At 42.5% G+C, this 22,183-nt stretch overlaps 1 protein-coding gene across 4 annotated transcripts in view; it reads left to right on the top strand.

Annotated features, from left to right (window-relative positions):
* The window catches only part of hipk2 (homeodomain interacting protein kinase 2), a 61,661-nt gene that overhangs the window by 12,608 nt on the left and 26,870 nt on the right, over window positions 1-22,183 (top strand). For all 4 annotated transcript variants that reach the window (XM_061282567.1, XM_061282565.1, XM_061282564.1 and 1 more), the window contains exon 2: window positions 3,801-4,956. In XM_061282567.1, coding sequence (XP_061138551.1) covers window positions 3,801-4,956 — 1,156 coding nt within the window. The remainder of the gene's footprint in view (window positions 1-3,800; window positions 4,957-22,183) is intronic.

Raw genomic sequence — 22,183 nt, 5'->3', positions numbered from 1 at the left:
GAGAAGTCAATTCAAGAAGTCAAGTTCTCCTTCCCCCACACGGCCTCCGCAAGTAGTTCAAATATTTTGCAGTCACCATTTCAACGAGACTCTCTGTGTGGATAATTTCCTTGGTGATGTCTGTTGTTCCTCGTTGCACCTATCCAATACAGTGCGAGCTGGGAATGGAACATTTGTTGCACGGTTCATATTTATTATGATAGCCTGATTTATGGATTTTAACCATAAACTGATGAAAAATGTGTTTGTACACAAATCCTGGGGCTGGTTTCTTTGTAGGCCGAGAGGAAAATGTGGTATTTTTACATTGTTCCATTTAATAAAACATTTAATAAAAGTCTGCAAACAGAAGCAGGTCACAGAATAAGAAGTCAGGGCCACTTCACATTCTGATCTCCTTCCCTCATATTCAGGCCGTCCTTCACATGGTATGTAGCCCTGATCCTCCTAAAAAGAAGATTAACAACCCTCTGACAGAGATGTAATCTTTCTGAAAACACAGACTATTACCATTTCAGCATGCTGCCTCAGAACTGTGGAAAATGAGTCTCAGGAATCCTTAATTGCAGTCTGTTCATGTAGGTATGCTTAGAGGAAAAGCATGCGCCTCCTGAAGGCGCACTTCTCATGAGGTTCAGGAACTGTGCTTAGCCACTGCAATATAATTGGTCACATTGTTGCTTGTGTGTTGTCATGAGATAACATTCCAACCATTTGACCTCTTACTGTTGGTTCATTTCATTACTTAGTTGACCTCCACAGTCCACAACACTGCACTTTTGTTTGTACTTACATACACGGCAACTGGAGACAGATTCATAACAAGGCAGGCCTGTTTTTGTGTGGATTTCTAAACATCCACTTCTAATTCCAGAGTTTAAGCGGTTTCAGGGAACATGTGTGTCCTTCAGTTCACTGCACCATGTACCCAATATCAAGTGAACCCTTTGACCATAGTGTTGCATCTGAGTGACTGAGATCAGGGCCCCTCTATAGTCCAAACATTTACCTCATTGCGTTGGTTGATATGCTGGAATTTGCAAGAAAAAGAACTGTCTATCTCTGTAGCCATCCATGCATCTTATTGTCCATGCTTGTGATGATCCTTTCTGGCTTTCAGTCACGCTCTGTTGACGCCACTCAGTGACGCAAGCCATCATTCAAATTATATTTAGTGAAAAGTACAGGCAGAGGAATTGGTAATCCAAGAAGTGACATCTGGCCTTCCGAGCTTATGTGATTAGCAGGGAGCCTTGCCCCTAATAGCCTCTCGGACGTTCTTCATTACCTCGCTTGGACAATCCATACCTGTAGACCATTCAGTGTTAAGTGGAATAAAAATACATCCTGATGATCATGCAGAAACATTCGTATAACAAGCGTTAATATGCAATGTAGGACACACGGAGGTGCTACGTGAGCTGTAACGCTTGTCAGGCTTACTGTAAACCCCCTAATGTGCACTGCAACATCACTTCTATAGCATTAGGAGCATTAAGACCAGATGACTGTAGATCGTGGCAATGTCCGAGCAAATTCAGAGGGGAGATGAAAATGGAACAGGAAGCGTTTGTTTAAATACAAATGGGGCAATGTACATTATGATAGGGCGGGTAGCTTTTTACAGAACTAATCTTGATCACCACTCAGGACAAAGTGACTATTTACCCTCTGTGTCCTGTTCACATAATCAATTCCATATATCCTGTATGCATGCTTTCCTCTAACGTTGATGAAAAAGTGTCCTTCTGGATAAACAAAAATGTTCTCTTCTTTATATTTTAATGCATTTACATCAGGCACGCCACTGGTTAGCACGTCCGCCTCACAGAGGTGGGTTTGATCCCGGCGCTGGCCTTACTGTGTTGATTTTTGCATGTTCTCCCTTTGCTTGCTTTCCTCTGGGTACTCCGGTTTCCTCCCACATTCCAAAACATGCCTGGTAGGCTGATTGAGCACTCCAAATTGTTTGTAGGTGTGAATGCGGAAGGTTGTTCGTCTATGTGTGCCCTGCGATTGGCTGGCATCCAGTTCAGGGTGTGGGTGTCCCCCGCCTACTCCCCAAAGTTACTTGAGATACGCTCCAGCACGGCCCGTGACCCTCATGAGGAGAAGCGGTTCAGAAAATGGATGGATGGACATTTACATCGGACGGAAATACCCTCAGACATAACTGGATCTCACAGGCATGCACTGATAAATATGAGGGAGGGGGGCTGCAACCCCAAAACAGTATGACAATTGGACTCTTGCTTCAGAACACCTTGACGTTATATTTTTGGTCTCGATCTGTAGTGTCTTGAACCAAAGGCCGCAGACCTAGCAACTGCTATTTACTGGTCGACAATTTTAATGGAATTGCCTGGACACAGGTCACGTTTTTTGTATGAAATCTGCATTAAGTAACAAAGAACTGTGTAACAAAGACAACACTTTTTGGATTGATTTATTTCCGTATATGTAGACTACAAATTTTTTTTCCCAATAATGTAATTATAATGCTTTACTTAGCATATTATTTTCATTCCTCATTGGAGGGACAAAGATATTCAGCAGCCTGATAGTGATGTGGGTGGGCTCAATTTAAGTCACCAAGTATGGCTCCTTTCCCATTAAGAGTTGCCATCAGGCATCAGTTCATCAGCATTGAAACGTAATTAATTATGTGTTTCTGTTGAAACGTAATTAATTATGTGTTTCTGTTGCCAAGCAGATGGAAACCCTTATTTTGTTTAGAGTCCACCTATATAGCACAGCTTACTGGAAAGAGCGTAGCAAGTGCAAGCTGCATATAATCTTCTCTGTGCTGTTATAATCATTTCAATGTCACAAACAAGCCTGTTTGCAAAGGAAGGAGATAAAAAAGTGACTATTTTTGGCCAGTTGTTTGCTTGGAGAAGCTTTTGCTTACTCTAAGGCATCTTGTTCCCAGGAGTTAAGTGCACACTTGTGCAGTTTTGCCTCTGCGTTGTTGTCATCAGGATCTGTGGTTGAGATAGAGTTCAGTTGTCTTTCCCCCAAAGTGAGTTATTGTGTCCCAATAAATGCAACAACTGGGCTGCACAGTGAAGAATGAATTTGCAATAAGTATTTGGCATTTATTTGTTGCCTCGTTTGTATGTACTGTACGCTTTTGTGTCGGTGAGTCTATGTTGTGTGTCCTTTTGTATAGAAGTGTGGTGCTGCCTATGTGGAGTCAACATTTTTTGAGTGGCAAATTCATTCAAACATATTCGCAAATACGTTCAAATGTACTCACCAATAAGTTTGAATGTACTCAAAAATACATTCGGACGTACCTGGAAATAAGTTTCAACGTACTTGGAGCTAAATGCGACAAATGTAGCATTTTTCCGGCCTGCCATTATAGGGGAAACAAATGCAGAACGAAATTCATGCACAATAAAATCCTAAAATTACAAATAAACAATTTTAGTTGTTTTTTACATATTGGTATAATGTAGGCCAAATGATTAAAATATATGTAGATATTTTTACTCACGCCTACACAAGTCAATACCCAGTAGAATTATGGTAAAATGCTGCAAACAGCATTTAGCTCCAAGTACATTCCAATGTATTTGGATAAGGACATGTGATACTCGCCTTTAATGTGACATTAATGATGTTAAGATGCTGATGCTTGTACATCCAGTCTACGCTTGGTGCTTCAAGGAGCTGCCCTGACCCAAGCTTGTCTTTATTTTAAGCTTCAAGCTACCACTCATGTTTCATCGACTCCGAAATTCCTAACCTCTCATTTTCCTTCTTCGCCCCTCCTTTTTTGTGCCCTGTCACAGGTATGGCCTCGCAAGTGCAAGTGTTCTCCCCACACACACTTCAGTCAAGTGCCTTCTTTAGCGTGAAGAAACTGAAGGTGGAGCAGAGTTGCAACTGGGATATGACAGGGTACGGAACGCACAGCAAAGTCTACAGCCACAACAGCAGCAAGAACGTGTCGGCCGTGAGCGGCCCCCTCGGAATCAGTAGCTCCCTGCAGGTTACCGGTTCCACCTTGCCGTACGAGCAGGCGCTCATCTTCCCGGCAAGCGCAGGCCACATTGTGGTGGCGTCGGCCTGTAGCACTTCGGGCGGCGTAGGCTCTTTGCTGGGCAGCGGAGGTGGAGGCAGTACCGGGAGCGGAGGGGGAGGCGGTGGCAGCAGCGTTGGGGTTCACAATCTGACTCGCCGCAGCACAGTCAGTCTCCTGGACACCTACCAGCGATGTGGGCTTAAACGTAAGAGCGAGGAGCTCGACAACAACAGCAGTGTGCAGATAATTGAGGAGCACGGTCCACTGATGATCCAGAACGGAGCAGCCAGTGGTGCCACGGTGCCTACAGTGGCCACCGCTGCCTCCACGGCAACATCCAAGAACAGCGGCTCCAACAATGAGGGGGACTACCAACTGGTGCAGCATGAGGTGCTCTGCTCCATGACCAACACGTACGAAGTGCTGGAATTCTTGGGAAGGGGTACATTCGGACAGGTGGTTAAGTGCTGGAAGAGGGGCACCAACGAGATTGTCGCGATCAAGATCCTAAAAAACCACCCGTCTTATGCGAGGCAGGGTCAGATCGAGGTCAGCATCCTGGCGCGTCTTAGCACAGAGAGCGCAGATGATTTCAACTTTGTGAGAGCCTACGAGTGCTTCCAGCATAAGAACCACACGTGCCTGGTGTTTGAGATGCTGGAGCAGAACCTGTACGACTTCCTGAAGCAGAACAAGTTCAGCCCGCTGCCGCTTAAATACATCAGACCCGTGTTACAGCAGGTGGCAACAGCGCTGATGAAGCTGAAGAGCCTCGGTCTGATCCACGCTGACCTGAAGCCGGAAAACATCATGCTTGTAGAGCCCTCTCGGCAGCCCTATAGAGTCAAAGTCATTGACTTTGGCTCAGCCAGCCACGTCTCCAAAGCTGTCTGCTCCACCTATCTACAGTCCCGATACTACAGGTAAGAGTTGGGCCTTTCAAAAGTATTAACATTCTGTTGATGTTCTTCACTTTGTCCTTGATACAATGGTTATCTTTCTGAGTTTTGTTTGAATTATTCTTGCAATCATGGCAACGTTTTCAAAGCAAAGCAGATTTTTGAGCCATTCACACTGAAGTCTTCAATAACCCTCTTAGGGCTTTTGTTTTTGGAATTGCTAATCTCCTCCATCGTGGGATAGAGATGTAAATGCGTGTGTGTACGCGCGTATGCTCCAAGTTCACATTGAGCCATTTCTGTTAACGAGAATACTGTGATGAATCACTTCTATTATCACAGCGATGTGAAGGAAAATAGGTCCGTTTGACAGTCAGGTTAAGAATTTTACAATAGGATCCCCTCTCATTGAAAAAGGTACCAATCATGGAGCCCGTTCACCAGCCTGTGTACGGCACCTCTTTTCACTGCCGGGTTTCCCCCTGGATTTCAGCCCCATCACCATGGACGGCTCCCGTTTCCCCTGAGATAAAGATGAAGGGGTCAGTCTGAGTTCTCCTGTAATATGCCTGTAATCCAAACCAGTGGGCCCTGCATTAGAACCAGATGACTCTCTGGAAGATTTTGCTTTCTTGTACCTCTCACACATCCCTTTTAACCAAAGCCAAAAAAACAACCAAAAAAAGTATTTAGGTTTGAGCTGAGGCAGCGTCCTGGAATCAAGCAGTCTTAATGTTCACACAAAGAGACACTTGAGCTGTGCTCGGGGACTCGGTCTGGTGCCGAAGCTGAGGCAGAGGAAATAACAGGTGTGTCAGCACGCCAGTATTCCTCATGCAGTTTCTGATTATGCCCACTCAAAACACAAAACCACAGGCTGTGAGTGTCAATTCTAATAAGTAATGTTTGGGCTGTTTGTTTACTTTTGAAATGCATATAAGGTAGCATCTTTAAATAGTTTTAAAAGTCGCAAGGTTTCTGACGAGACCTGGTCTTGCTACTCCAGCATTTCCCATCGTACATATTGTTGGCATCAGGCCGATCGTCACAATTTAGTAATTTTTCTCAAAATTCTATACTATTGCTCAGTCAACGTTTGGTTCTTATTTTACAAATATTACTGACCAGTCTTAAGTGTTTGAATAGCTTGCTCACTTTGACGATGTTAACAGTTAAACACTGCTCACCACCAAATGAAAATGTTTCAAAATATAGATAATTGTCATCTTGTGTAAGAACATTCATTTTTCTGGCTGTCATAGTTGTGCATGTTGCTGGTATACATAGCAAAAATATATATATTTTTTGTAGTAAATAACACATTTTCAGTGCAATCAGATAATTACTCACAAAAACACAATAATTTCTCAAGGTACGATAAAGCACACTGGTGGGAATAACTGCTTCACTCACTGCACCTTCTCTAGCAGTCCACATGTATCATCCTCCTCCTGTGATTGGTTATTGATGTCAGGCTTCCTTTTCTGGAGACAGCTTTGTTCAAACTTCTCCTTCAGTGGAAAACGGAGCTACAGTAGCGCAAGTAGAAATCTTTTCAACTTTCCTACCAGTCATCTGCTTTTGCTCCCCAGCACCAGCGGTACTGCAGGTCAATGATGAGGCCGTAAAATCTTCTTGTTTGTTTTGTGAGCCAGTGACGAGAGGAGCAGAATAGCAAGATCATCCTTTCATTTCCTCTTTGAAAAGCTACAGAAGGGAAGGGAAATCCCCAAATTAGAAATCAACTCAAGCATTTTTTTTAACCCTGATGTGATGTAAATGTACTTTTTTTGTGTCGTTTAGTCACTCTCCAAAGGCCCTCTACTTTATATAACACCCAATGTCCAAAACAGGAGTGTCTGGGTAATTGTGATGACTGAGACAAGTAGGCTCATGAGCGCCGCATCACAAAGTTTTGGCAACAGACACTGTATGGCTGCGGGTACATTTCCCAGAGTGTTCAAAGTTGCGTACTGAGCTTATTAAATTGTCTCCGATGTCTTCAGATAAAGAAATAACAGGAAGGTTGCTGGTGCGTTGCTTGGTTCCATCACAGGTTACTGACTACACACGGCTGTCATTTGGCAGCTCAGCTAAGACTGGTTTTGGCTTCCTTTATTTCCCCCACATTAGCCAAAACATCCCTCTTTCATCTTTTTAAGCCTAGTGGAATTAAATGTCTTTGCGCACTGCTGTCTTTTTTGTTTGTTTGTTTTTCCGCTGCCAAATGTTGTTTTGGATTGATGAGGTGAAGTTGCATTAATGGGATACTGCACTCGCAGAGCTTTTATGACTTTATATCCATTGCATTCATTTGCATTTGAGATTTTTAGACCCATTAGTGACAGATGTTTGTACTTTGAATGTCATACATAGCTTGTTTATGTTCATGTACACGCTAAAAGATCCTCTTCCAAATGAGTTATAGATTTTCCACAACATTGACTTATGCAAATAAAAAAAGACAAATTCAAGCTTGCTATTTACAGGAGCAGTCTCAGGGTTCCTTCCAGTGTCAGTTTTATTTGCTTCAGTGACTCATGACTACATTGATAAAATTATAATATTACCTGATGTTTTGCCTTTGCTTCAGCCACCTCATTAGTGAACCACACAATCTAATGCATGATCAGTCTGACTGAGGGAAATTTGTAAATTAACAAAATGTTTTTCATTGTTGACATAGTTTCAAGCAGTGTGGAATTGCACTGTATCACATTGAGAGACTCAATAAGATAATGCAAATGTAATGTTGGCGGACTGGTGACAATATAGTGGGTTTGATGTCCTGCTACTTCATCTAGTGACCCAGTCTTGCACCTATTTGTACCCCCTGTCCTTTCCCTGATTAGACCTGATGTAACAGGCAAGCCTTCTCATCAAGCTTACACCTCTCCACGTAAACGGATTATTGTTTTATCTCAGTTGTCTCTGTCCGATATACTGTACTTCATCAGCCAAATGTCCTTGAGATGAGTGGAGCACAGTGAGACATGCTCTGAGGAATATGAAGAAAGCTGGATTTGTTGTGGCAGCTGATAATGGAAGGAATATTTAAGTCAGTTATGTGATGTGCTTTGTTGCTGTGCTTTCAATCTCAGGTTTAGATTTTCAGAAGTCCGTCACCATGATTTCCACCAGAGACTTGCCACCTTTTGCTAGGAATTAATTTTGCAAATGAATGTGGTGCTTTCAAGTCAATTATTTCAGATAATCCTCACAGCCTGATGTCAGCAGTTTTGGTGAGTGTAGGAGATGTGCAGATTATTCAGAGTAACAGGACATTGTCAGGACATCAGACACAATTACATTCATTACAAAATAAACATTTTCTATGTTGCAAGTATCTGCCCGATTATTCTTAGTGATGATAATCTTATTAATGATAATCCCTCGTACTCATGTTCTGGACTTCTGCAAAGCAGAATTTATTTTTTGCATGATTTCATAATGATTTAGTGATATGTTAAAACAAAAATGTCGAAGTGAAGTGGGTGGTCTCCTTGACATCACACCTGAATGTCAACAAAAGACAACAACAACCACACAAGATTTATAGGGAATAACAGTATCCACTCACAAAGGAGACAAATTGTTCATCCTCGCCAGAAGTATTCGCATGACCTTAGGAGTTTGCATGTGAGCAAAAGGCCAAAATGCACATACATAAAATTTACAGGATTAAAAATATGTTTGTGTCGGCACACTCTGACGCCGCCCTTTAACATTATAGACCAGTTAATTTTCTCTATCCATGGTTAAATGTTGTATTGCGCAAATATATACACACTACTCTGTGCTGGCAAAGACGGGCAGGGCTAATGCTACCATCGGATATTTGGCAACCCAAGGCTTATGTTGTAGCCTTAATAACTGCTGAAATATGTATGTCTCCATCAGAGGCTGAGGCGATGCATGGTAAGAAGAGCCTGTACCCCACCTGCCTATCTGCCTGTCTTTCCGTCCGCCCTAGCAACGCAGACCAGGCTTTCCAGTACATTGACTCTCCAACACAAGAAGAAATATTGAGGGTCATCATCATGCAGGAGGCTGCATGTTAGTTACCGCTCTGAGAAGCATCTGTGTACATGTGCCAAAGCTTGCTAAGCGTCATGAGGGGACCACTCCAGATGAAGTAAAAAAAGTGCAGGAAGGCAGTGATGGTGTTCAAGGCGCTGGCAGTCTGAGGAAAGTGAAGTGGGAGGAGACAGCGGAGCGATGAGAGCGCAGGTGTGTGGGAGGTCGTTGTTTTGCAATCCTTTCCCAAACATGGAAATGTGCTCCCTTTGTGTTGCAGCCTTTGGCATCAGTAAAAACAACATTGCGTTCTTCTGGTGCAAAACCGTGAAACTAAAAAGATTCAAATTGCTTTGTATCAAATCCGTGTCAAGATCTCGTTACGTTTTCCAATAACATAAAACAATCATAATTTACAAATCACTTGTGAATACATTTTACATGCAGGAGTAAATATAACAAGCACACAAGAGACCAACTACCTCAGACAAAGGTGTAAACTTCCTCCCGTAGCTCCTGAATAGCAGCCGCGCAGCTACAAGTTGACGTTGAACCAACTGCTCTCGGCAACCAACAAACACGTGCCCAAATATGTCATTGCAATACAGAGAAAGAAACAAAATACAATAAACCTATGCAATTAAATTGTGCGTCTCTTTTACCTGGCTGTAACCAATGACATTTTTCCCAATATGGTCTGTGAGTGAGTCGCTACTCAGACTCAAGTTGGGCACTGACCCCGGGTTGCATTGTCACTGGCCTCCACCCTCAAGACACCTAAAATGATCATTAAAGTTGGCAGTATTCACCGCTGTGCTTTCTTCATGACAGTCATAATACCTTAGTATGCATGACAGAATCTTAATAACCTCTTTCATTTATAATGTGCCTCTGGGCAGCTATTGCATGTGTCTCCACAGGGCCACCAGCAAGCAGGAGACATGTTGCAGCTATGCTAATTAACTACCGGTATTAAAGCATATGAAACATAATGTACACAGTTGTCGGCTTCTTGCAGCTGTCTTCCATTGGAGAGACAATGTGAACATCTCCCACCAGCATCCATCCACCAATAGACACCAGTATGCGGCACCGACTGTCTAAATTGTACATTGCAGATTTATACGCGCGTGCGTGCGTGGCAGAGCTCTGTGAGTTTCACCTCTTTGTTTCGTTCACCTACTCATCTTTGTTCTCCCTCCCAGTTCAATTTCCATACATTCCCGAAGTCATTAGGCTGAAGGAAATGAAGGCGCCCTGATAAAATTCAGGGATCCGCCCACGGGAGGCTGCAGTCACTCTGCTCTGTATTGATTGGCTCATGTTAGCGTTTGCGGTACGGCGGGCACTAGTATGACCTCTATCACCCTTATAAGTGTCAGAACAGGCTTGACATCATGTTGTGGATAGAAAGCTGACATTAAAATGTTGCTGCAAAAAATATGTTTTCATGTGCCAAAGCACAAACTTCAATTGATGCGTTTGTCTTTCTTGTCGAGAATCAAACCTAGGTTGGTTGGCTGTCATCAATCGCTGGCTGGGACCAGCCCTCAGGTGTAAATAAATCATAAGGCGTCCTGTTGACCCGCTCTCCACCATCCCAGGATACCCGCTATTTGCCTGAAGGGAGCCTCCAGAAAGTTCCGGTAGTTCCCCGCCACGTACTTTGCCTTATTTTATTTCTTCTCTTCTTTTTCCAATTTCCATTACCCATCTTCACCGCTTCCATCTACTTGCATGAATATTTAAAAATCAGGGTGGAAAATATACAGGAAAGAAGAGGGAGAAAGCTTGGTTGAATTTTATGCCGATGTCTTTAAGGTGGTTAGATGGGGGACGAGAGAGCATCAAAGATCATTTTATTTGGGAAGAGAGCTATGGTTGCTGTTTGTGCACGTAGATGCAAATTAAGTTACACGTACATTTACAGTGCTGGTAATTCAATATGTATAATAATAATAATAATAATAAAAAAAAATCCGTGGGCGCTTAATAAGTCGTACACAAACTTGATGAACTTTAGAATAATTTAGCATCATAACCTTGTTACTTTTGAGTTTTTATGACAGATGCCCTTTATGTCGCAATGGCGCTTTTATCCTTACTCTGGGACCGATAGTGGCTGAGTTTTGGATGCCGGCCCAGAATCGACCTGCCCTGTCTGCACGAAAGGCCTCAGCATGTACTACCACTACACTAGCAGCGCTTTAAAACACAACAACAGGGACTCATAAGATTAAGATAGTTTTAAGCAAACTGGATGCATATTTTGGGTAATATGCATCAGGCAAATGAAGCTTTGTTCTGTGTTTTCTTGTTTAAACACCTTACAGCATCACAATAACTTACTTAGAGGAAACGGAATTTCGGTTTCTTTGTGTGTCTTGACATATGAAGGGATTGACAATAAAGCTGACTTTGACTTACTTTCTGTCCAATAGTTCCTTTTTATGTGCCATCTCTCTCGTGCTGGTGTACACCCCACAGCTCAAATTGAGGGTGGCTGTTGTCACGTTCTCTTAAAAACGTTACTCCTCCCATTGTCAGTGGCAGAATTGAATGAGGTTCTGCTCTTATACCGCGTGGGCTATTTTCAGCAACACTCATCAAGCCAGTAAATGTGCCTGACAATTATGGCAGGGCTTTGAAGCATTGAAGCAGTTTTTATTTCTCGTGAAGATGGTAAGAAAACAAAGTCAAATCTATCTATTGTCAAGCAGTACGTATGCACAGTCTTTTATTTTTATTATCCATCCATTTTCCGATCCACTTTACCTCACAAGGGTCGTGGGCGCGCTGGAGCTCATCCCAGCTGGCCACGGACAGTAGTATTTGACTTATTTTTTACCTTGTGAACTGCAAACAAGTAGTCACATGCCAGCCCAGCTTTTTAAATAGATTGCTTTCTGGAATAGGACTTTCTGTCAAGATGGTGTTGGAGAAGAACCATCCAAAAAACCTCTCTGTAGCAAATCCTGTCTTGCATTGGCTTGATAAATAATTTAAAATGACTAATAGCTCTTAGTGACAGAGAAACGTATTGCTGAGGTGTATGGGACTGAGTCGGTTTTGGCTTGAGACGTAATTTGTATGGAAAAATAATTACTCTTGTGTTGGATTCTGGTTAAATATTTAACACGTTAGTGTTCTGACTAGGGCAAGGGTTTTTTAATGCTGAGCAAATTTGTTCCTTTTAAAATGTTGAGAAGCAGCCAAGCATCAGACGACAGGAGAAATTCCTCTTGTATTCCTCAAATTATCCTTGCTACATTTCAAGACGGAAAAAAAAAGCAAAGTAGTGTAATGTCTCTGTGTGCCAGGCTTTTGAGTTTTTAGCACTAATCCCAGTATTTTATTATGTGTGCGTCATATCATCTGTTGAGTTCAGCTTCACGCACCGGTAAGCAATAAGATATATATCAACCCACAAAAGACCCACGAAAAGAACACAACGCCGAAATTCCATAGAGAAAGCATAAAAGCTTTATGGTCCTGTACAGCTTTAGTATTGCCGTCCACAGTCCATAATTGCCCTGTTTAATCGAGCCATACACAATGTATCGGAAAACCACTTGCACATATGTTGCCGAAGCTCCAGCATGTGGGGTGAAATCATTTATTATGGTGCCAGAGAACATGTCATCACATTGTGCTTTATTGGCATTAACGTAGCCAACATCACCTTTGAAAACACAGTAACATTGGACACACCATCTTTCATTACAGCCTCAATCTATATGTCATCAAACAAAAGGCTCAGTGCTCTTCAAACAAAGACACCGTTGTCCGTAATACCTAGCCAGATGAGAACAGTTGGTACTTGTGTCTCTGCCGCGTTGATTCTTGTGGGGATTTACGGTCGAAGCACAGGTTACTGTGTATACATCTAAAAACAATTCATTGTTTCAAATGCTTCATCTCTGCAGTGGTTTGCTTGGAAGTGCTGTTAATGATACACATTTCCTGAATGTTTCATGCACTGTTCATGATAAAAATACATCAAGAGGCATCCAGCAGGCTTTTTTGACGAGGTATACAATTTGAAAGTCTAATATTTGCCTTGCGAGTGATTCAGACACTCTACCTTGTTTTTCTGCATTCAAATGTGTGCAACACTTTGCAAGTTGTCAAATGAATTTGTTGATAACCGTTGCTACGGCAACCAGTGTTTCACAATCGTTAAAGCTGCAACACCGGAACTGGAGTGGAGCCAATAAGTCGCGGTCGCCAGCCGTCACTGACAATTGTGTACTTGGGCCACACTCTGGTCGAGGTTATTGTTTGCCCAGGTGGGCCCAAATGGCGTGTGTCCCCCCGCCCCCACCCATAATCCCGCTCCCTCACCTCTCGTTCTTTTTTCAGACCCAATCACATACTGCTCCTCCCTGGCTTCCTCTGTCCTTTGTTCCACAGGAGCCTGTTGTTCGACTGAAGCTCTCAGTTACACAAAGATAGCAAAATCGGTATTCATCTGCAGTTAGCAGCTATGTACGTACATTGTGGTTTTCTCCAACGCTGGCTGGTAAAAAAAAAAAACATGTCAAATCTGCTTTGCTTTGAGCCTTGACTCCCTACACAGAAATGTTCACTTCTTTTTAAATCCACAATTGACCTCAAATTGTATTCTTATCATGGCCTCACCTTGTCGCTGGAAAATGTCGAAGTCGAACCTTTTTATGAGGCTTGTTCCTTCCGCTATCTTGGTTCAATCACTCTTGATACAACACTCATACAGAGGCCGTAGGAGCATAAAATGTCCCAAAGTAACTGTCGCCATGGTGACAATGAAGCTTGACATAAGGTGTCCCACAATGAAATTTGCAAGCGTGCAGCTCCTTCTCTCTATGTGAGTGTTTGTGAGGGAAAGGGGAGGGGGGGGGGGGGGGGTACATCCATTGAGTATGTGCACAGTTCCTGGCCTCTTATGCTGCTCTGCTCCGGGTACTAAAAAGAGCAGCAGGGAACTTTCATTAGTGACCCCTGACTTGTGTCCTCTTTTTTGCCACTTTGCTTATTTACTTCTTTTTTTTCCCCATCTCATCCTTTCTATCTTGAGGCTGCCCTTCGCTTTATCCCCCCATTTCTGGCTCAGTACTCTGACATCCAAATGTGCTGGGAAAGGGGATAACACTTTATTTCTTGAGTTCCAGTCTATACAATCACAAGCCCTACAAACATATATGTATAGTCTTCACTGGGTCACAGGGGAACTGGAGCCTATCCCACCCTGAATAGGTCATTCCCAGGTTAACACATACTCACAAATTGTACAGGTAATTTACAGTGTTCTGATAACCTAACATGCACGTGTTGGGACTTAAGGACGCACAAGCAAAATGAGAACATGCAAAGAAGACGTGACAAAATTAATTTAATCAATAGCTAATTCATTAGCAAATTATTCAACAACTATTTTAATACTACTACAACGACTACTACTACTACTACTACTACTACTATTAATAATAATACATTTATTTCTGAAATGTCATAGCTATAAAGTACAGCACATGATAAAATCTATAAGCTTTTTTGGGTCAAACTCAAAAATAAAAATATCTCAAAATAAAAAATAACGTTGTAACACAAATTGTCTTGGAAATACTAGCTATTCTTCCACACTTTGATGTTTCAATTCCTTCTACATTGCGCACATTAAAAATGCCGGTAAGCACAAATGAACTCAGCTCAGTCTTTGCACTTGCTTTTCTGTTGCTTTTGTGCACATCTAATCCAGCCAATGTTTTAATCAGTTCATTTGCAAAGGTGCAGCCAAGTCCTTTGATCCATTTGCTCAGCAGATCAGGATGGATTCTCATTTTACTTGAGGCATTTGTGAGGATTTTACAGGCGCATAAAAATGTACACATTGTTGGAACGAGTAGTGTTGATTGAAACCAATACAAAGCGAGGACAGCGCCATTGTTAAGCAGGGATATGACAAGTGCTACTTCCATTACAGCGTTCCCGTGGAATACAATAAAACGCAGACCGAGCTGTGAGTAAAGCGAACGCTTACCGGGTGGCCCTGCGCTAATTGCGACCGAGGTGCATTTAGTGATTATAGTTAAGTGGCCCGAAATAGTCCCCTGCTCTGTGTTGGATTGGCCCCGTGTCCCCCCCGTGGTTGATGTGGTCAATAGTAGACCCTGTTCAGATGCCTTTCCACTGAGCAAAGAAAGCAGTCGAATCATGCTTGTCTCCTCACTTCATTTGCACAAACCCACACAAGAGAAACAAATCACTGATGAGGACAGCAGGACTCCAGTTGAACTAAAAGTTACACTCTGCAGCGATGTTCAGCCCTTAGATTCTAAGGCTTAGAACATAAAAATTCAACATTGTGACTCATGCTTTCACTGATTAATAGCTTTCAGCACAAAACAAACAAGCGTGGTACATTAAAATGTACCAATTTGCCCAAAACCTGCACATGAAGAATTTGAAAAAAAAACTGTATATATGTTTTCCCAAAAGTTGTATTAAAAGAATAAAAAATGAACATCAGTCAGGCATAACCGGGCATATTTGTGGTGATCTCTTGAATGATTAGGGTATGTGTTTTGGAACTAGTCCTTTGTTTTGGAAGTACAGGTGCAGTGACTTGCATCAAAGTAGTTGCATTCAAAACCATATATATTTAGCACTTCCTATTTTCGGATGATTTCCAACCAAATTCTCGTGAGATTGCGTTGACATTAGTGGCTGTTTGCACAGCTGTATTCACATCTGTGTGGATAAACACAAACATTCAACTGTGCTGGGTGATTAGATTTCCAGGACACGGCCAGTGACTCGTATGTGTTCACACAGCCATGCAATGTGCTACAAGGCGGACGGACCAAGCTGACCTACAAACAGCCAGACATATTTTACAAAGGTTCACATAAGGAGGACAGACAAAATGGAAAGAAATGGATGGACAGATAGAGACCAGACCTGGGTGCAGGGAGTTACGGGCCCTTTGAATGAACATATAGGTTAGACCGACTGGGTGAATGTGTCCAGCTCTGCGATTGTCCTCAGACATAGATCAAGCAGAGAGCCCAGCAGTCATCCAGGACGCGTCACATCGCTCAAGGGCTGTTGTCGGCCCTCCTCACTGGCTCAGGGTCTCTGTCTCGCCCCCGCAGAGGAGAGCAGACACAAGGACGTCTCGTAAGGCTGGGAGCGTCGTGCCACAGCCGCAGCCTTGTTTGTTTCGCCTGCATCATGCTCGACTGCACAGGCCCACATTAATGAAGTGTATGCAGAATGCAGACATAAGCATTTGGCAGTACACATTTGCAAAGTCTTCATTGTTTGCATTTCATTTAATCAGTTTGTGTTTCTCCTGCCCAATGCAGCATGTCTGATAAAAAATGATAGGGAAAGGGCAAAGGAGAGTGGTGGGGTCAATATGATAATAGTGGGTGTACATTTTGATGTCTTGCTCCCAGCATGAAGTGTGGCATTCTAGCGTTCCCCACCTCTCCCCACCCACATTATCCCCCTTGCGTGTCTCTCCATCTCTGTCCTCCCCCCCAGCCGCAGCTTTCTGCTCTCATCCTTCCCCATGCCCTTCACTGCCCCCATCCCTTTTAGTCCACCTACATACACACTTTGCTCCAAGAATATGAAAAAGATTTGTTTTCTTCTGCCAGGCGGTGAGAGTGGGTCACAAGGCGTGCAAAGTGCGGATGTGCTGTTTTCTGGGTAATTATAGTAACATCCCTTGTTTGCGGAGGAATAAAAAAAAAAAAAAAAAGTTTAATTTTCTTTTGTGATCAAAGTAAGCATTACTTGCTTATTGTTGCAGCAATTGGGTGGTGCCAAGGGCCAGGCATTTCCTGTGATTGTTTGGATTTGTATAAGGTAATAAGCAAATCAGTGCGTAACAAGACTTTTCTCACTGCCATGACAGCCACACCGCTTTTCACCTTTGCTAGTCAATCTCCACTAGCGATGGGGCAAATGAACCTTTAGCCTCTGTCTGACACTTCTGTGTCTAGTGGCTCATGGCTCATTTTTTTCAGTTCAGATAATGGGCTCTAGTTAACAAGACATGAAATGTAACACAGCATCAAGGCGAGTGGGGAGACCCAGCCACATATTCGGTCTTTTAAGTGTCTCTGTCTGCGTTGAGTTCATGACAAGATCAGGCAAAAGATAAACAGCTTAATGATGGTGGCTATGTTGTGTTTGTTTCTGAAAGGAAATCATTAACTAGCTCAGCTTGTATAGTGACAGCTTTTTTTTTCTTTTTTTTACTGCACTCAAATGATAAGAGGATGGATTCACCTTGACTACTTGACCGCAGTGGCTCCACATGAAGATCGCTACCTCTCCATCCCTTTGTTGTGATTTCAAGTTGATTTTATTTTCTCACTGACTATTGCATGGTTTCCAATTAAATATGTCAAATGGTTGCTGTGCATCAAATCACCCGGTGCGTTGTCTACTTTAATAAATACGCCTTCCTATTTGCTCATAAAACAAATGTTAAATAAAAAAACATTTGAATGGAGAATAGCCAGTTTTACATTGAAATTCCATTGCGAGACGAAAGTAACTCTTCTCTGTCTGCCAATCAATGGACACACTTGTCTCACTCTCCCCTTAGATAGCCGTTTGTAAATATAAACACCTATGTTGAGTAAATTAACACCCCTGGCCACTATTTGAGGAAATACATAATGCAAAGTGGGTATGGTGTAAAAGGGAGAAAGCTGGAAGAAAGCAAACAACAGGAAGGGGCACTAATGGTGAGATATCGAGTAAAGCTGTTTGTGTTGATAAACCTGAGATTTGTCTAATCTACCAGACGGAGCTCATCTTGATTGACGCGGTTGGAGACGGTACATCCAGGGTCCCAACCGTCTAACATAGCCTCCTGATCTATATTTCAAAGCAGCTACTCGAGAGGAATTCAGTCATGAGTTCCCATCTTCCTTTTTGGTGGAGGAAGACTCTCTTTGTGGAACTAATTGAATGTGGCACTTTGAGCATCAGGAAGCTCTTTGGGGGTTGTGCTTCATTTCAGGGGATCTGCTGAGAGCTTGCATGCTGCTGAGGTTTTTGTGACAGAGGCCTGTTTCAGAATGGTCGTGCACTTTGCACACTGTGTGCGAGACGCGCGTCCATCTGCACACACATCTTTTCCATTGCCTCCTTCACTTGATACATTTTGTTGTCCTCGTCAGCTTATCAAGGATGCAATGTGCCCATTTGTGGGCACACTTGGGTTACTTGGGCTCTCCGGGCACAGAAAGGGGGATATTCTTTAATGGGAGACAGGCTATTTGCAGATCTGGAAATGACCCAAGGCGTATGCAGTTAGACTGGCTTGGCATTTGCTGAAATGATGAAACATTGCCATCACTATTTACAGACGCGCATGAATGAACTCTAATCCACAGGCATCTGCACACACATTGACATTCAAATGCTGAAATGTATCACTGGTTTTCTGTCCATCCCTCCCCGTAATTTGGCCAAATTACAGTTCTCTGTATAATGCACATATAGATAGTTACGGTTTTGTTCTAATCAGAGTTTATTGAAAATTTCCATCAAATCATGAAGCGGACAGTGAGAATGATGTATCCTGCTCTGAGGTGTGCACAATAATGATGACGAGGAAGAGAAGAAGGGTGGGAGACAAGGATGGAAGCAGGCCTCAACAGCAGCGGCAGCTCACTGGATGCCCAGCTGCAAAGCTGCCCTCGGGGCCCGCGAGGACTGTGGAATGTGGCCGACGCGAGTAGTGTGTGTTTGGGCTGGAGACAGCAAAAGCCTCAGGGATGCAGCTGTTAGCAGAGATGTCTCTGAGGTGGGTGTGCTCATGTGTACTTGTGGAAAGGCTCAAGTTTTTGTGTCTTCTAGGTGCATGTTGTGGCTCTCACTCAACTCAATGAAAGTAATAACATTGTGACTTATTTACGGGTTGAATGCACACTCTTGCATCTGGTACATGCAATTGGAACTGACTAGTACCGGTAACCTCTGTCAAGGTGTGGTCACATTTGCAATGAGCTAAGAGGAGCTTTATCAGAAGGAGATGACAGAAAATGTTTGTCGCCAAGATTTCCCATGCAGTCTTAGGCAAAGGGTCAGTTCAAGTGCATCATGGGAGGCACCACTGCTGTGCCCCTCCCTGTTTGCTGTCTCAACCCCCCTCCCCTTCCTCAGTCTCCTTTTTCCCGCCACTTAAATCCCCATTGGTCCTATTTCTTTTCCACCAGCCAATGCTGCCCAGTATGTCTGGGAGAAGGGATCTCAGTGGCTGCGCTTGGGGTGTGTGAGGTCAAAGCTGTGCTCATTTCACACTGTGCCCTTTTGGAATTCATCCAGCAGCACCCTCCACTGTGCACACTGGAGGGAAGAAAAGGAAGACAAACACAAAAGAGGGAGAAAAAAAATCCAGAGTCTTCAGCGTGTTTTGATTTGCCACCTTTTGGAATGGTGAACGTTTAGCTCTACGTACTGTAGTTTATAATTCATGACATGAGCTGCTAGTAGAGCTCTTTGTGCCAAAGTATGTGCATGTAACTTAAACTGTACAAGGCTCCTCATCCATAACAAGAAAGTGCAAAGCTTGTGAAGCTGTTCCCTCTTGTCAAAGTAAGCCAAGACCAGGAAAAAATGAACAGTAACAAATTAATACATGTTATAAAATCATAATTTAGATGTAGCGTGGGTTTATTTTTGGAAATCGTAATCGCATACCAAACCAAAATGGGGTAAAACACCAAATCCATTGTAAATCTTAATTTTCTCATTTAAAGTGAGTTTATTCATTCTTCACCCGTAGAAGAGATTTGAAGTCACTTCAAAGCTTCCCTTCAATGATTCCTTTCAAAGATCCATTTTGAGTTTTGAATATTATTCTGGATGTAACAAAACCAAAAGCAGACAGTTATTAAGAATGTCTAAGACTTAATTGCATAATTTGAAAATGTTTCTACTTGTTAGTCTATTCTACTGGGCATTTTTTCATATTCTTAAGCACATCCTTTACAATATGATTTGCCTCAAGCAGACAGAATGTTTTCTGAGAATGCACCCAGATTTTGTCATGAAGCCTAAATAATCATGTTGTTGTTTCTTGACATAATAATATTTCTAATTCTTGTCAGAATGGGAGTGTATGTTTCAAGACGCAGCAGACAGAGGGACACGGGTCTGAAAGAAAAGGGGCCTTATGATCAGCAGAGGTGACACTGCATAACTAGAACGACAAAATAGGCACATTGTAATCGTATTTATTACACTTTGTGCAGACATACTGGACATTAATATGTAGACGTTACACCTCTCTCCCCTGTATTGCTATATTTACCGTGTATAAGGTTTCCCACAAATATATACCTTTAAAACTTGCTATAGCTCAATCGATCTTTTACGTCAAACTTCAACCTATTGGAATTAACAATGGGAGCCAGGTGAAGTTTTCAACAATGCTACTGAGAATTCATATATACTTCATATAAAAAAATACAGTAACTTTTGTTGGTTGGATTTCAAAACAGTGTGCCACTGCTACAAATTAAATATTAAATATCCCTTTAAGACACATTTTAGGGTTTAATTTATGGGCACACCCAGTATATAAGCATATTTTCTATTTATATGATAAAGAGTGTTTACTGCCAGCATAAAAAACTAACCAGTCTACTTCCACAATATTCTATAACAGGGTTTTGCATAATTGTTAGTGCCTGTCAGTATACGTATAATCAAGCCTTAGCCTAAATGTATCACCCTGAGTCAGCCTTTTTTTTTTTTCCAACTTTCTGGTGACTTAATTTGCCGTAACGTGTGGCATCGTGTCGCAGAGACACACACACACACGCGCACACACACGCACACACGCGCACACACACACGCACACACACACTCACACTATGTGAATGGCTGTCAAACATAAATAAATTACGTTTTCTAATGGCTGTAGTTGTACGATTCCAGAAAGTTGATCGGCAATAGCAGAATTTGTTCCATGCTTAAAGCCACAGCAGTTGCGTGAGGACGTTTTGGATTCAAGCCATGTACAAGAATGGCATGTCGCATTTTATGACGTCGTAACATGACAAACTTCAAAACACAATTACAAACAATCTCTCGGTGTGAGAAAATCTTATCATTTATCGTTCCAATTCCTGGGAAAATACATTGTCCAAAAAAAAAAAAACATGGTTATTGTGACAGGCCAGCAGCAGCAACATGAATTAATGAAATTGGATTGTGTTTGCACGTGTGCGTGCATACTGTGTACTGACCTTGCATACTATGTCACTACACCAATAAGCGGGTAACATGTGGCACAGGCACTGCATTTCAAATGGAATCTCATGATCTTCACTGGCTCTGTTACCAACCATCCAAGTGTCTTTGTACTATCAACCCTGACTGCCCCACTCTCTCCTGGTATCACTTGATCTCTTTCTTAGTGTGTCTAAATCAAGAGAATTGGATATATTGGTGCAGTAACATGTTTTTTTTCTCCTTCCCTACCTGTTCCAGTCTGGCCGAAAGAAACTAGACCTCACTAATGCCTCTAAGCTTGCAGAGTGAAAAGTAAGGGGTTCACAGAGCAGCCAGTAGTATTTGATTTGGTTTATTTAGGCCATCATTTGAAGTGCCTCCCCCGCTTTGTGTCTGAGATGCTTTGATGCATTTTGATTGAAGGTCCACTCTATAAGTTTAAAAACATTCTTCTTAATCAGTTAATTCACCCCTTACTTTGTGTGCTTCCACGTTTATGGGAGCAGTTGAACTTGAGCGCTTTGTCTTGAACCACATAAAACAGTATTGAGATGAATGAAAGCAGACATTAGTTGGCAAAAGTGGAAGCCGTTAGTTGCAAAGGGTTGGATCATATTTTCATGCCCTATAGTAATAATAGCTCCCTTTCCCAATATTGTAGTCCTGAAAGTTTATTTTTCAGATTTGTAAAAGAGTCTGTACTGTCTTGCCCCTCCCAGTATGTTTTTTTAAATTTTCTTTATCTTAGGCTGTTTTTTTTCGTTTGGCTTCTGATGATTTGTTGGAGGCGGAGCCAAATGTGTCTAAATGTGTCACACATTTGAATTTTCCGAAGTGATCAAGGCCTCAGTTTCACATCTTCCCTTCGCAAACAGACAAATTCCATCTGCCTCACTTGACCGCTTGTGCCATCTCCACAGTGCATCCTGCTGTCTCGCTGCCCAAGATGCCCCCTCCTCCCACCACCTGCTTTGGTGATGCATCTCAG

The sequence above is a fragment of the Syngnathus typhle genome, linkage group LG7 (genome assembly GCF_033458585.1).
Source record: "Syngnathus typhle isolate RoL2023-S1 ecotype Sweden linkage group LG7, RoL_Styp_1.0, whole genome shotgun sequence".
NCBI classification, from domain to species: domain Eukaryota; kingdom Metazoa; phylum Chordata; class Actinopteri; order Syngnathiformes; family Syngnathidae; genus Syngnathus; species Syngnathus typhle.
This window is presented reverse-complemented; position numbering and strand designations above follow the sequence as displayed.